The sequence below is a fragment of the Dendrobates tinctorius genome, unplaced genomic scaffold (genome assembly GCF_039654945.1).
Source record: "Dendrobates tinctorius isolate UK_male_01 unplaced genomic scaffold, ASM3965494v1 ptg000157l, whole genome shotgun sequence".
In the NCBI taxonomy this organism is placed as follows: Eukaryota; Metazoa; Chordata; class Amphibia; order Anura; family Dendrobatidae; genus Dendrobates; species Dendrobates tinctorius.
This window is the reverse complement of record NW_027361824.1, coordinates 18599056-18612263: the sequence shown is the minus strand read 5'-3', so window position 1 is coordinate 18612263 and position 13208 is coordinate 18599056. Positions and strand designations below refer to the sequence as shown.

Genomic DNA, 13208 nt, shown 5'->3' with positions numbered 1-13208 from the left:
AGTTATATTCTTGTACATAAGGGCAGTATTATAGTAGTTATATTCTTATACATGAGAGCAGTATTATAGTAGTTATATTCTTGTACATAGGGGGCAGTATTATAGTAGTTATATTCTTATACATGAGAGCAGTATTAGAGTAGTTATATTCTTGTACATAGGGGGCAGTATTATATTAGTTATATTCTTATACATAGAGGCAGTATTATAGTAGTTATATTCTTATACATAGGAGCAGTATTATAGTAGTTATATTCCTTTACATAGGATCAGTATTATAGTAGTTATATTCTTGTACATAGGGGGCAGTATTATAGTAGTTACTGTCCCTATGTACAAGAATATAACTACTATAATACTGTCCCTATGTACAAGAATATATTATAGTAGTTATATTCTTGTACATGGGAGCAGTATTATACAGTTGTGGCCAAAAGTAATACTCAGTTTCTTCCTGAAAATGATTGCAATCACAAATTCTTTGGTATTATTATCTTCATTTAATTTGTCTTAAATGAAAAAACACAAAAAGAGAATGAAGCAAAAAGCAAAACATTGATCATTTCACACAAAACTCCAAAAATGGGCCAGACAAAAGTATTGGCACCCTCAGCCTAATACTTGGTTGCACAACCTTTAGCCAAAATAACGGCGACCAACCGCTTCCGGTAACCATCAATGAGTTTCTTACAATGCTCTGCTGGAATTTTAGACCATTCTTCCTTGGCAAACTGCTCCAGGTCCCTGATATTTGAAGGGTGCCTTCTCCAAACTGCCATTTTTAGATCTCTCCACAGGTGTTCTATGAGATTCAGGTCTGGACTCATTGCTGGCCACCTTAGAAGTCTCCAGTGCTTTCTCTCAAACCCTTTTTGTAGTGCTTTTTGAAGTCTGTTTTGGGTCATTGTCCTGCTGGAAGACCCATGACCTCTGAGGGAGACCCAGCTTTCTCACACTGGGCCCTACATTATGCTGCAAAATTTGTTGGTACTCTTCAGACTTCATAATGCCATGCACACGGTCAAGCAGTCCAGTGCCAGAGGCAGCAAAGCAACCCTAAAACATCAGGGAACCTCCGCCATGTTTGACTGTAGGGACTGTGTTTTTTTTCTTTGAATGCCTCTTTTTTTCTCCTGTAAATTCCATGTTGATGCCTTTGCCCAAAAAGCTCTACTTTTGTCTCATCTGACCAGAGAACATTCTTCCAAAACGTTTTAGGCTTTTTCAGGTAAGTTTTGGCAAACTCCAGCCTGGCTTTTTTACGTCTCGGGGTAAGAAGTGGGGTCTTCCTGGGTCTCCTACCATACAGTCCCTTTTCATTCAGACGCTGACGGATAGTACGGGGTTGACACTGTTGTACCCTCGGACTGCAGGGCAGCTTGAACTTGTTTGGATGTTAGTCGAGGTTCTTTATCCAACATCCGCACAATCTTGCGTTGAAATCTCTTGTCAATTTTTCTTTTCCGTCCACATCTAGGGAGGTTAGCCACAGTGCCATGGGCTTTACACTTCTTGATGACACTGCGCACGGTAGACACAGGAACATTCAGGTCTTTGGAGATGGACTTGTAGCCTTGAGATTGCTCATGCTTCCTCACAATTTGGTTTCTCAAGTCCTCAGACAGTTCTTTGGTCTTCTTTCTTTTCTCCATGCTCAATGTGGTACACACAAGGACACAGGACAGAGGTTGAGTCAACTTTAATCCATGTCAGCTGGCTGCAAGTGTGATTTAGTTATTGCCAACACCTGTTAGGTGCCACAGGTAAGTTACAGGTGCTGTTAATTACACAAATTAGAGAAGCATCACATGACTTTTCGAACAGTGCCAATACTTTTGTCCACCCTCTTTTTTATGTTTAGTGTGGAATTATATCCAATTTGGCTTTAGGACAATTCTTTTTGTGTTTTTTCATTCAAGACAAATTAAATGAAGATAATAATAACAAAGAATTTGTGTTTGCAATCATTTTCAGGAAGAAACTGAGTATTATCTGACAGAATTGCAGGGGTGTCAATACTTTTGGCCACAACTGTAATAGTTATATTCTTGTACATAGGGGCAGTATTATAGTAGTTATATTCTTGTACATAGGGGCAGTATTATAGTAGTTATATTCTTGTACATAGGGGGCAGTATTATAGTAGTTATATTCTTGTATATAGGAGCAGTATTATAGTAGTTATATTCTTGTATATAGGAGCAGTATTATAGTAGTTATATTCTTGTACATAGGGGCAGTATTATAGTAGTTATATTCTTGTACATAGGGGCAGTATTATAGTAGTTATATTCTTGTACATAGGGGGCAGTATTATAGTAGTTATATTCTTGTACATAGGAGGCAGTATTATAGTAGTTATATTCTTGTACATAGGAGGCAGTATTATAGTAGTTATATTCTTGTATATAGGAGCAGTATTATAGTAGTTATATTCTTGTACATAGGGGCAGTATTACAGTAGTTATATTCTTGTACATAGGGGGCAGTATTATAGTAGTTATATTCTTGTATATAGGGGGCAGTATTATAGTAGTTATATTCTTGTACATAGGGGGCAGTATTATAGTAGTTATATTCTTGTACATAGGGGCAGTATTATAGTAGTTATATTCTTGTATATAGGGAGCAGTATTATAGTAGTTATATTTTTGCACATAGGGGCAGTATTATAGTAGTTATATTCTTGTACATAGGGGCAGTATTACAGTAGTTATATTCTTGTACATAGGGGGCAGTATTATAGTAGTTATATTCTTGTATATAGGGGGCAGTATTATAGTAGTTATATTCTTGTACATAGGGGGCAGTATTATAGGAGTTATATTCTTGTACATAGGGGGCAGTATTATAGGAATTATATTCTTGTACATAGGGATTAGTATTATGTCAGGAGCATAAAGATTTTAAAAATATACATTTTCACTATCCTCTGCTGTTAGAATTACCTTATATTTCCAGCACCTTTTTGGTGAATTCGTTGATTCTGCTTAACTGTTTAAGAAAAGATTGGGGACGTGAGAATGAGGAGCCTTGGCTTATACGGTAATTTAAGGTCCCCAAGATGAAGAAATGTTATGGGTTCAACCTTTGCTAAGCAGAGGTCTATAAGATTTAACATGCTGATGGAATTTCTTTAAGTTGTCTAGTGGGATTCATCTTCGAAGCTTGAGATGTTTGGCCTGTTGAACACTTCCCATTGTGTTATTGAATGTGGCTTTAGGTTTATTTCTGTGTTGTTGTTTTTTTTTTTTTTTTAAATTGCCATTTCTTTGTCTTTTTCGTTCATGTTGTTCCTGAATAATCACATTTGGCTTTTTGCCCTCTTTCCTCGACCTTGTGTCTTCCTTGATGTTCCGGAGCTCTGATGTGACCATCTTTCTTTGTTTCTTTCCATTAATTACAGCCACAGCCCGGCCCATAAATATTACTTGGCTACAGACCCAGTCACTGGCGCCATCCTTCTTTCCGACACCAACAGCCGACGGGTCTACAGGATAAAGTCAACTACAGTTGTGAAGGACGTCGTGAAGAATTCCGAAGTGGTGGCAGGAACCGGAGACCAGTGTCTACCCTTCGATGACACACGTTGTGGAGATGGAGGCAAAGCCATAGAAGCCTCTCTTAACAACCCTAGAGGTAAAGGAAATTATGATAACCATGAGTGCAAAATGGCAGTCAGCAGTTTAACCAGGTTTCGACTCCTCCGTACCAGTGAATTCGAGATAGATGGGTGAATATTTGACATAAACATACTGAGTCTTCCTCTTGGATGTGAGAGGGTCCAATTGTTCCTTCAAAGTTCATGTCTCATTCTTAGAAGAATTGCATATGTCTTGTGTCTTTTTGTTGTGACCTCTCAACTGGAGAAGAAAGAGTGTTAAATTTTCCACTATTGTTGAGAGAGACTTGTTAACTAGATGGAAGTCACTGATTGATCGTAGATGTGGTCTATGGGTGACAGCACCTAATCTACATGTTCTTGGGGCGGTCTCGAATTGTTAGTCCCATTGATTAATTAGGCCAGAAACCAGCACTTTTCCAGAAATGATGACCAAGTCCCAATTCTGGATTTTTTTTATTTTAGGGTTTCATTTATTGGGGGTCTATAAAGGAAAGTTCTGCTTTCCTTTCAACAGTTACATATTCCCTAAAATGCTTATATGGGATTCTCCAGGTGTAAGATATTATTCGCCTCTCCTTAAGGAAGGTCTGACACCCGGCACCGCCTCCAATCAGCTGTTACCTAGAGCTGTGGGTAGTTGTCTGAATTTCATGTTGTATGGAGCCACAACAGCACATCCTGTTTTTGAGTATTGCAGCCCAGATCACATTGACTTGAATTTTCTGAGTGGTGGGAATGTCGGACCATCACTGGTCTGATATTGGTGACCTGCCATAAAGCCCCTCATACATATTAGCCTAAAGTATATCAGGGAATTCATTTGTATGGTGGCCTCTAGATTCTTCCCCGACAGATGATGCTGGGGTGGAAAGAAGGATGCATCTTGTTGATTTCCAATGGACGATCTTTTGGATGACCACCTCTGACCATAGCACTCTTGTAGGGAGTGGAGGAGCACTTGGCCGGCCACAGCACTCCTGAGTATGAGGGAACCAGGAGAGTGATCTGTCTGCCAAACCTTCGCTCAGCCAGCAGCCATCTAATATGTAAGGGGGTTGGGGTTAAAGGAGAGGTTTTCAATATCTTAGTCCTAACTAAAGGGCACGGTTGCACCATCTTAAAGGGGTTGTCATAACTGCTGAAGTGTCTCATGTAAAATAGAAAAAAGTCTCATCTCCTCCTGGGCAGGCCCTCCTCCGATGTCTCCCTTTGGTCTTGTGATGTCTTGTGACCGCTGCCGCTAATCAGCGTCGGAGATGGGTATTATTTTATGATGGGGTTGAGCTCTTCAAAAAAAAACAATAGGGTCAATTTATGTTTCTCTTAAACTCCCAAAGCAGAAGAAACAAGAAAACCACTTAGACTAAGTAGTCAGATGCTGTTTGTATCTTCTGGAGAACGTTTTCTGACGTCCTAATTTCGAACCTTTATGGGGTTGTTTAGTAAAACATGGCCGCTTTCGTCCATAAACAGCGCCACTCTTAGGTTGTGTCTGGTATTGAAGCTAGAATGGAACTACGGGGCTAAGTAAGTTGCAATGCCACTAAAACTAAAATAATGTTTAAAAAAAAAAAACCTAAGAAAAAAGTTTTCTTCTGGACAACCCCATTAATTAAAAAGCAATTCGGTTCCTTTAAGCATTGAAATGTTCTAGTAAATGACTAATTTTCCCCATGGAGGAACGCTCTCGCATTTCTGAAAACGCTTTCGTTCATATATCACAAGTTATGGAGCGGGGTCAGGAGGATTTATTTCATTCCTTTTTCGTCCCTTTGTTCCCATTTTTCTACAAAAAAAAAATGCTGTGAGGCCTAGATTAACATACAAAAAAAAGATATATTCCTCGCACCATAAACCGGGAAAAAAAGAAAAAAGAAACTTCCCTGCCTTCAATCAATCCCAAACCACAAGTGACTTTTAAATCGAGCCATATGAGACCTCGGCTGCATTTTCATAATTTCACTGTAATCCTCGTCCGCTGCGAAATGTCTCCACCATATGTAGAATTAGACGTCGCAAAATCTTTATATCCGAAGGGAATGGCTTTCAGGAAGACTTATCCGCACGCCTTTGTCATCTCGGTGAACCGTAAACTGAAGACCAAGCCTAAGTTTTCGTGGATTAAGGAACTCGATATCTCCCCCGACCCCCGTCCTGTTGTCACTCGTCATCCATCGCGGGGCAATTAATAATCCGCTGGCCCCTTGTAAATTTATAAATCCAATTATCACATTATTTAAAGGGCCGGAGTCGAGGCAAATGGGTCCCCTAATGCGTTCTAAAGCTGACGACGGTATAGTGACTCGGGGAGGATTTTGTACCTTTTTTACGGCCGGAATTCAGAAATCTTTTTTCCAGCCGCATAAGATTTGCTTTGTAGGATCGCAAATTAGGGCACCGAGGGATTATACAGCGACCTCAGGGGAGCCAGGGTTGGCAAAGAACGGGTTAAGCGATTGCAGGATTCTGTTGTGTGCCATAAACGATCTCCATTGATCTCCAATCTAAGTGAACCCCTCCATAAAAAGGCTACTCTAAACTATGAACATCATCGTCACCCCTACCCGTAGAAAAGCATAGCTCCTCTTTTCCAGAAACAACGCCACTCCAGTCCGCGGGTTGTACGTGGTATTGCAACTGTTTTTGGTTTAGTTTAGTGAAGCTTAGTTGCAATACCAGACACAACCTGTGGAAAAGGATGGCGCTGTTTCTGAAAGGAAGTAGAAAAGGAATCCTGCAAAAAAATGGATAGTGGGCGATGTTCTCCTGTGCGTTTCACTCTCCTTACAGTTAGATGGCGCTGTTCTCGCAGCAGAAGGAACATTAATGACTGATTAAGAGTCTGGTGGGAGGAGCAGAGCACAAACAGAGTCACAATGTGCTCATGGGAACTGTAGTTTTTATTGCATTGTGCCGAATTAAAAAAAAAAAAAGAATAATAGAAAACAGTAAAGTGAAAACCGGGCGCAGGACGGGAGGAGGTTAGAGAATCCACCGTTACGTTATAAAACTTGAAGCCACCCCTTTAAGACGCCCTGGTGCAGATTTTGCCGTCGCGCTCCACAGACTCCACCTTTCTGTGGGTTAAATCTCTTCTATTTGTGCCTGATTAATGAAATGCGCGGGGAGGGCGACTTTTCTACATTAATCTCTATGTTAGTAACGTATCTTGCGTGTTGCTCGGAACGTGAAGAAATTATTTATCAAGTGATAACTGCAAATGCAGAAAAGAAAAAAAAAAACCCACCGCCGCATGGGACCTCCTGCTGCTTCTGTGCACGCTTCTAAAATGTGTCGGTGGATTATTGGAGTCTTGCGGGGGCACATGACAACATGGAGGCCCCAGCGCTTCACACCGCCGCCTGGGTGTTTAATTAGAATCACAGCTCTGTACGCCGGGCGCCGTAATCGCTACAGCCTGGAAGACAGACCTTCATGTTGGAGTCGATCTTACGCTCAGCATTGATCAGAGTTTCGGACGTGAGCTGTCATCTCAGTTCTGGGGAGTGGGGGGGTGTCTTAAAGTGATAAGTTGTATGTAGCCATGTCCATCTATAATTACTGAATGACTAAGACTTCTACCAGAATGGAGGTGATAGCTTAGTGTTGAGTAAGAGCAGACTGTCTGATTCTTAGTATCATCATTGGGGGCATCATGGGTATTCCTGGCCTGAAGAAGGCTAGAGCATTCTGTGCCATGCAAGGACCAGAGGAGCATGACGTTATTGTAGTCTTATTGCACGACATTTAACATAATGAAATGATAATGCACCATGGTCAGACTGTCACAGGTAATATCCACTGACTTCCATTTACAATCTTTTATGATTTCTATTGACTTCGTTTCACTATGATGTATAATATATGTTGACCATAAAATGTTTCTCATTGACCATAATGTAAGATTGCCATTGATCGTAGCATATGGTTTTCATTGACCGTGGCGTATGGTTTCCATTGATTGTGGCGTATGGTTTCCATTGACGGTGGCGTGTGGGCTTCCATTGAGGTGCCTTGTGGGTTTCCATTGACTGTGGCGTTGTGCGTTTCCATTGACGGTGGCGTTGTGCGTTTCCATTGACGGTGGTGTTGTGCGTCTCCATTGACGGTGGCGTTGTGGGTTTCCATTGACTGTGGCATGTGCGTTTCCATGGCGTATAGTTTCCATTTACCTTTTGCTCGTGGTTTCCACTGCCGGTGGAGCTGTTTCCATCTCCATGACACACTGTTTCCACTGACCATTTTTTTATGATACCCATTGACTTCCTGCAACATCATGACAGCAATGCAAACACCCGGTTTTCGGGCAACCAAACCCGAACAGTAACACGAACTTCCTGGATAAGTCCGTGTTAGGGGTCCATGCACGAACAGTAGGTGTTCGGTACGGACGACGAACTTTACAGTTCGGGTTTTCCCACCTCTACTTCTGATATCTAGCCTTAGCCTAAAGGTAAGTATGCAGAATTTGAATATCGGATGGTCCCCTCCAGGTCACATAACTTTCCCTTTAGAAGAGCCGCTGGGTTACACTTACATCTAATGGTCATTGGGGGTATGAACGTTGGTGACAACTGCTGCTCTTGATGGTAGGTAGCTACATTGACTGCAAAATAAGTATTCAATGGCATAAAATGTGTTGGCATTCCAGACTTGTTCCAAATTGGTCGTCAAACTTAAATGTCTAGTCTAGACTGCTATTTCTGGCTTGCAATGCCCAGGACTAGAGCTTTCTAAGCAATATACCTGGTTATACCATCCAACTAGGAACATTTCTTTGAAGGCATTTGGATGGAGAATTTGGTGCACCATGAGATTTTGGGTTTTCAGTTCTTGCCTTAAACACAAGGCTTCTGTTGACCAGTGGTCAGTTTCTAGATTGAACACGTTTCGCAACCAAATAGAATCTTGACATGTTGCTCCTCTTCTCCAGGCATCACTGTGGACAAATACGGCCTCCTCTATTTTGTCGATGGAACCATGATACGACGCATCGACCAGAACGGCATCATTTCCACCCTCCTGGGCTCCAACGACCTGACCTCGGCCAGACCCCTGAGCTGTGACTCCATTATGGATATCTCGCAGGTACCATTATGTCCTTTCCGTAGAGGTTTCTGGTAAGATAATGTGACTCAAGTTGGATCCGATTAGCTGGCACGGGTATGCGTAACTCACTCTCTCGCCCAAAATTTACAACAGCGGGGAAGTAAGAGGATTTTGGTCGTATCAGATTGCAAATTAGTTGCATTTGGAGACCTGCTGTGCTTTAAAGAGCCGAGGATAAAGACATGTTGCCATTTGTTTTCCTCATTACGGTAATGATAAATCTGGTTTGTGAAGGATGGAGATCAAGGAAAGCGGTTTAATCTTCCGCTGAAAGTCAACTTTTTTCTTAAGATCCATCGGATGTTCTGTATATTGCATGCCCGCCGCCGCGTCTTGTATGGTCTGACATCCCTCCTATAAGATGTTTTTATAGACTTCTCATTGTAAATGACCATTTATGGAAAACAGCCTTCTCTTTACTAACATTAGTTATATCATCTTTTACTCTAATTACTACCAGAGCTGCATTCAAAATGATGCTCACTCCCCGGTATGGTCTTCGACATGCTCCGTAATTTCATTGCGTAGAGGAGTCAAAAAATAAACTATATGTGTAAGCAGCAAAATTTCGATGCAGCTCTAGATGTGACCTGAGGACTTGATGAGTATATCTGATGCAGTCACTACAACTAAACCTATTGCAGTTTAATTGATCAGTTTCCTAAACTTATTCTTTAGTCACATCCAAAGCTGCGTACAAATATCTGCTACGCTCCTTCCTATACCTGTGATGGAGAATTTTGATTATGAGCTCACTTGGAGACATGGATTATGGGGATGGATATGACCTGTGCATAGACCATACATAACGGGAAGTAAAATGCAACCTTATGCTGTAGCACGGACACCAAGACATAGCAGACGTGCTGCCAACAAGCATGATGTGGGCCTCCTCCTGGATCTCTCCAGCACTGGTGGGGTCAGAGGTGATGAAATATTTAACCCAGCTATAATAAGAAATGGGGTTTAAAAATTGAAAATCTCCTCTGACTGCCGAGAGCGTGCGCCTCTACTTGATTTCACAGAGCTGCGGTGTGAGCGCTGCTCCGAAGATTATTGCAAGCTATGGAAGCATGCATTATTAAAGAGGAAAGCACAGACTGTAATGTTCTAATACAAGAGGGGGTAAAGTCGGCCCGTGGCCAGGAGGACAGTGCATAATTCAGGGCTTGGCCTGGAACTCTGACAAGAAGAGACTGCAGCAGAGGGAAGAGCAGCATACCAGCGGTGCCTCAGGCCTCATATTCAGCGAGAGGCAAAGATCACTTCTCCGTGTTTATAGCTTAAACTTACATCATGTCTTATACTCTAGTCACATCCAAAGCTGCATTCAAAACTCTACATGTTTTCTATCAGTTCTCTTGCTGCGGTACTCAATACTGATAGGTGACTTCTGCCAGAAATCTTTTATCTGTGGTGGGGCATGGACAACAGTCCAAACAGACCATTGCATGTTTCCAGGTACAAGAGTTGTGGGTGGTGGTCATATTGTCCCCATACACATTGAGTGATTGTTATCCCATGCACTTAGGCAATATCTCCTGGCCTTCAACCAGTTGGAAGATGCTGGGTCACCAAAAAGTCTATATTGACTTCTCATCAGCCTAACTTCCTGGTGGCCACCTCAAGATAGATTTGTTCTTGTCCGAACTGGCACTTAATCTGTTCTATGAAGCTACGTAAAACTTGGACAATATTTTGTTTGGTGCATCTCTAGTTTCTTGATTCCAATTTCCAGAGACTCGAGTTGCTCAATATCACTATGCTCACCATCATGGTCCAAGCAGGTTGCTATGTGGGCCAAATTGTAGCTTTGGGTGAGTAAGATGAAAGCCACTTCAGAAACAGCTGAGGTTTTTCTTGTAGGATTTGCTTCGACTTTTTGTGTTTTTGTTCAGTTTCTGATTTTGCTATTTTCTAGGTTCGTCTTGAATGGCCTACTGACTTGGCGGTGAACCCGATGGATAACTCTCTCTACGTCCTTGACAACAATGTGGTGTTACAGATCTCTGAGAATCACCAGGTGCGCATTGTGGCAGGAAGACCGATGCATTGCCAAGTTCCTGGCATTGACCACTTTCTGCTAAGCAAGGTAGCCGTTCATGCCACCTTGGAGGCCGCCACTGCTTTGGCCATGTCTCACAATGGGATTTTATATATTGCCGAAACTGACGAGAAGAAGATCAACCGGATAAGGCAGGTCACCACCAATGGTGAAATCTCTTTGGTAGCTGGAGCTCCAAGCGGTTGCGATTGTAAGAATGATGCCAGCTGTGAATGTTTCTCTGGAGATGATGGCTACGCAAAAGATGCAAAGTTGAACTCCCCATCGTCTCTCGCCGTTTGTGCCGATGGTGATTTGTATGTGGCCGACCTTGGGAATATTCGGATTCGCTTCATCCGCACCAATAAACCCTTCCTCAACAGTCAGAACATGTATGAGGTGTCTTCTCCCATTGACCAGGAATTGTACCTATTCGACACCACTGGCCGACACCTCTACACTCAGAGCCTGACAACCGGAGATTATCTGTACAACTTTACCTACACCGGAGATGGAGATCTTACTCTTATCACTGATAACAATGGTAATACACTCAACATAAGACGGGATTCCACCGGCATGCCCCTCTGGTTGGTGGTACCTGATGGACAGGTCTTCTGGTTGACCATTGGCACTAACAGTGCCCTGAAGAGCGTGTCAGAACAGGGGAATGAGTTGGCTATGATGACCTACCATGGGAATTCGGGTCTTCTCGCCACCAAAAGCAACGAGAATGGCTGGACAACATTTTACGAGTGAGTATGAACCTAACCAACCTTTGTGAAATTCTGTTTCCTCCTAAAAGTTCTTAGTTGTCTATTTCTACAAACTTTTATTCAGGCATGTACTTTGATCCCATGACAACCTCTAATGAGACCATTGTTTTTTCCTTTGTATAAGGGTTGTCATCCTGCTTTCGTAGATTCTCAAATGATAAATCTTGCAGGCAATATTTATGCTGGGTCAAATTTAAGGTGGACATTTAGATCAGGTTCCCTGGGGTCTATTTGCCAGTTCCTTATTTTAACTTTGGAGAAGAGGTGACCACATGAATGTCTAAGGGTATTTAGGTTGTCCCCCATTACCTTCATAGAAATCAGTGAAGAAGTCCAGGTTTGACTAACATAGGTAGGTGCTGTCAGGGTCCCAAAAGTGGGATAGGGACCCTCAACCTGATTTTTGTCTCGGGACCTCCACCATGGTTCTACCTCCTCTGATGTGGCTTTATGGAAAAGGTGGCCACATATGTGTCTAAGGATTTGTAGACTATCCCCCATTGTCCCGATCTTCATTGGAGAGGCCCGATCTGCAACTTACATGTGACTGTGATGAGGGTCAGGTGGGGTGAAGGTCCTAAAAGAGGGAAATGGAAGCCAAACCAATTAGGGACCTTCACCAAACCTTATAGATGTTCTCCAATCTGTAATTGATAGAAAGTTCTTTTTACTATAAGCTGAATGGCCCACTACTGGGATTTCCTGCGATCTGCTGGGATCTGATGGAAAACCTGGAGGAAACTGTTCAATTTTCCTGCAGTGACACCCCAGGTGAAATAAAGTATTACATCATGCTAGTTCAAACCATGAGAGAGAACAGAGAACACCATGAAAGGGTTTGTCTAGAGACTAAAAAAAAAATCTACATACAATGCCAAGTGGCTGAGAAGTTGACAGGTGGACAACCCCTTACAATCCAGCCACCAATGGTGACCATATTAGCTGTCGCCAAGATAATCTGAGAGTAGAGGAGGACTTAAGAAAGCTTTTCATTTTGGATAGAAATGTTCTTTAGCTAGATCCGCACGGGTCAAATACCTTCCATCTATTTTTATGGGAATCGGAAATCTGCTTCACAGTACACGGCCATAAATCGTGACCGTGAAGGATTATTGTACTTCCCTTGTGGGAGAAAACATTTTTATGGTCTTAAGTTTAAAACCTAAGAGCGCGGCCACATAAATTATTGAGCGTCTCGGAAAGAAAGAGCCGTCTATAAATGTATTTCTGCCAATAGTAAATTGGATACAAACTTGCGCGGGGTCAGAGTTTTCCATTCGAAGCTCTGATGACAAGCCACGTGGTGGCATTGAAAGCCCGAAATTAGATCTGGCGAGAGGACGGAGGTTCCGGTAATGGTAATTTATAGCTCGTACAGAAAAACGTTTTTCATCAACTTTTAACATGAAGGAGGAGAGAAAATGATTCCCTGTGGCATCCAAGAGCAGAACCACAACTTAGAAAAACGCCAATTGTTATTGTTTGTTTTAAAAAAGACGTGATGCTCCAGTGTCAGTCTACACTGCAGCTCTGTCATTGTTTTCGCCAATAAGTGACGTTGGCTTACAAGAAATGCCAACCGGGAGCTGATTGTGTGCTAGAGACCTCACTTTTACGTTTCCGTCTCTCCTTGTTTTTATACCAGAGGCACAAT

The 13208-nt window shown here is 42.2% G+C and overlaps 1 protein-coding gene across 1 annotated transcript in view; it reads left to right on the top strand.

The window, feature by feature from the left end:
* Positions 1–13208, top strand: part of TENM4 (teneurin transmembrane protein 4) — a 65914-nt gene that overhangs the window by 34768 nt on the left and 17938 nt on the right. The window contains exons 9-11 of the mRNA XM_073548656.1: positions 3407–3639; positions 8559–8713; positions 10656–11533. Of these exons, the coding sequence (XP_073404757.1) occupies positions 3407–3639; positions 8559–8713; positions 10656–11533 (1266 nt within the window). The remainder of the gene's footprint in view (positions 1–3406; positions 3640–8558; positions 8714–10655; positions 11534–13208) is intronic.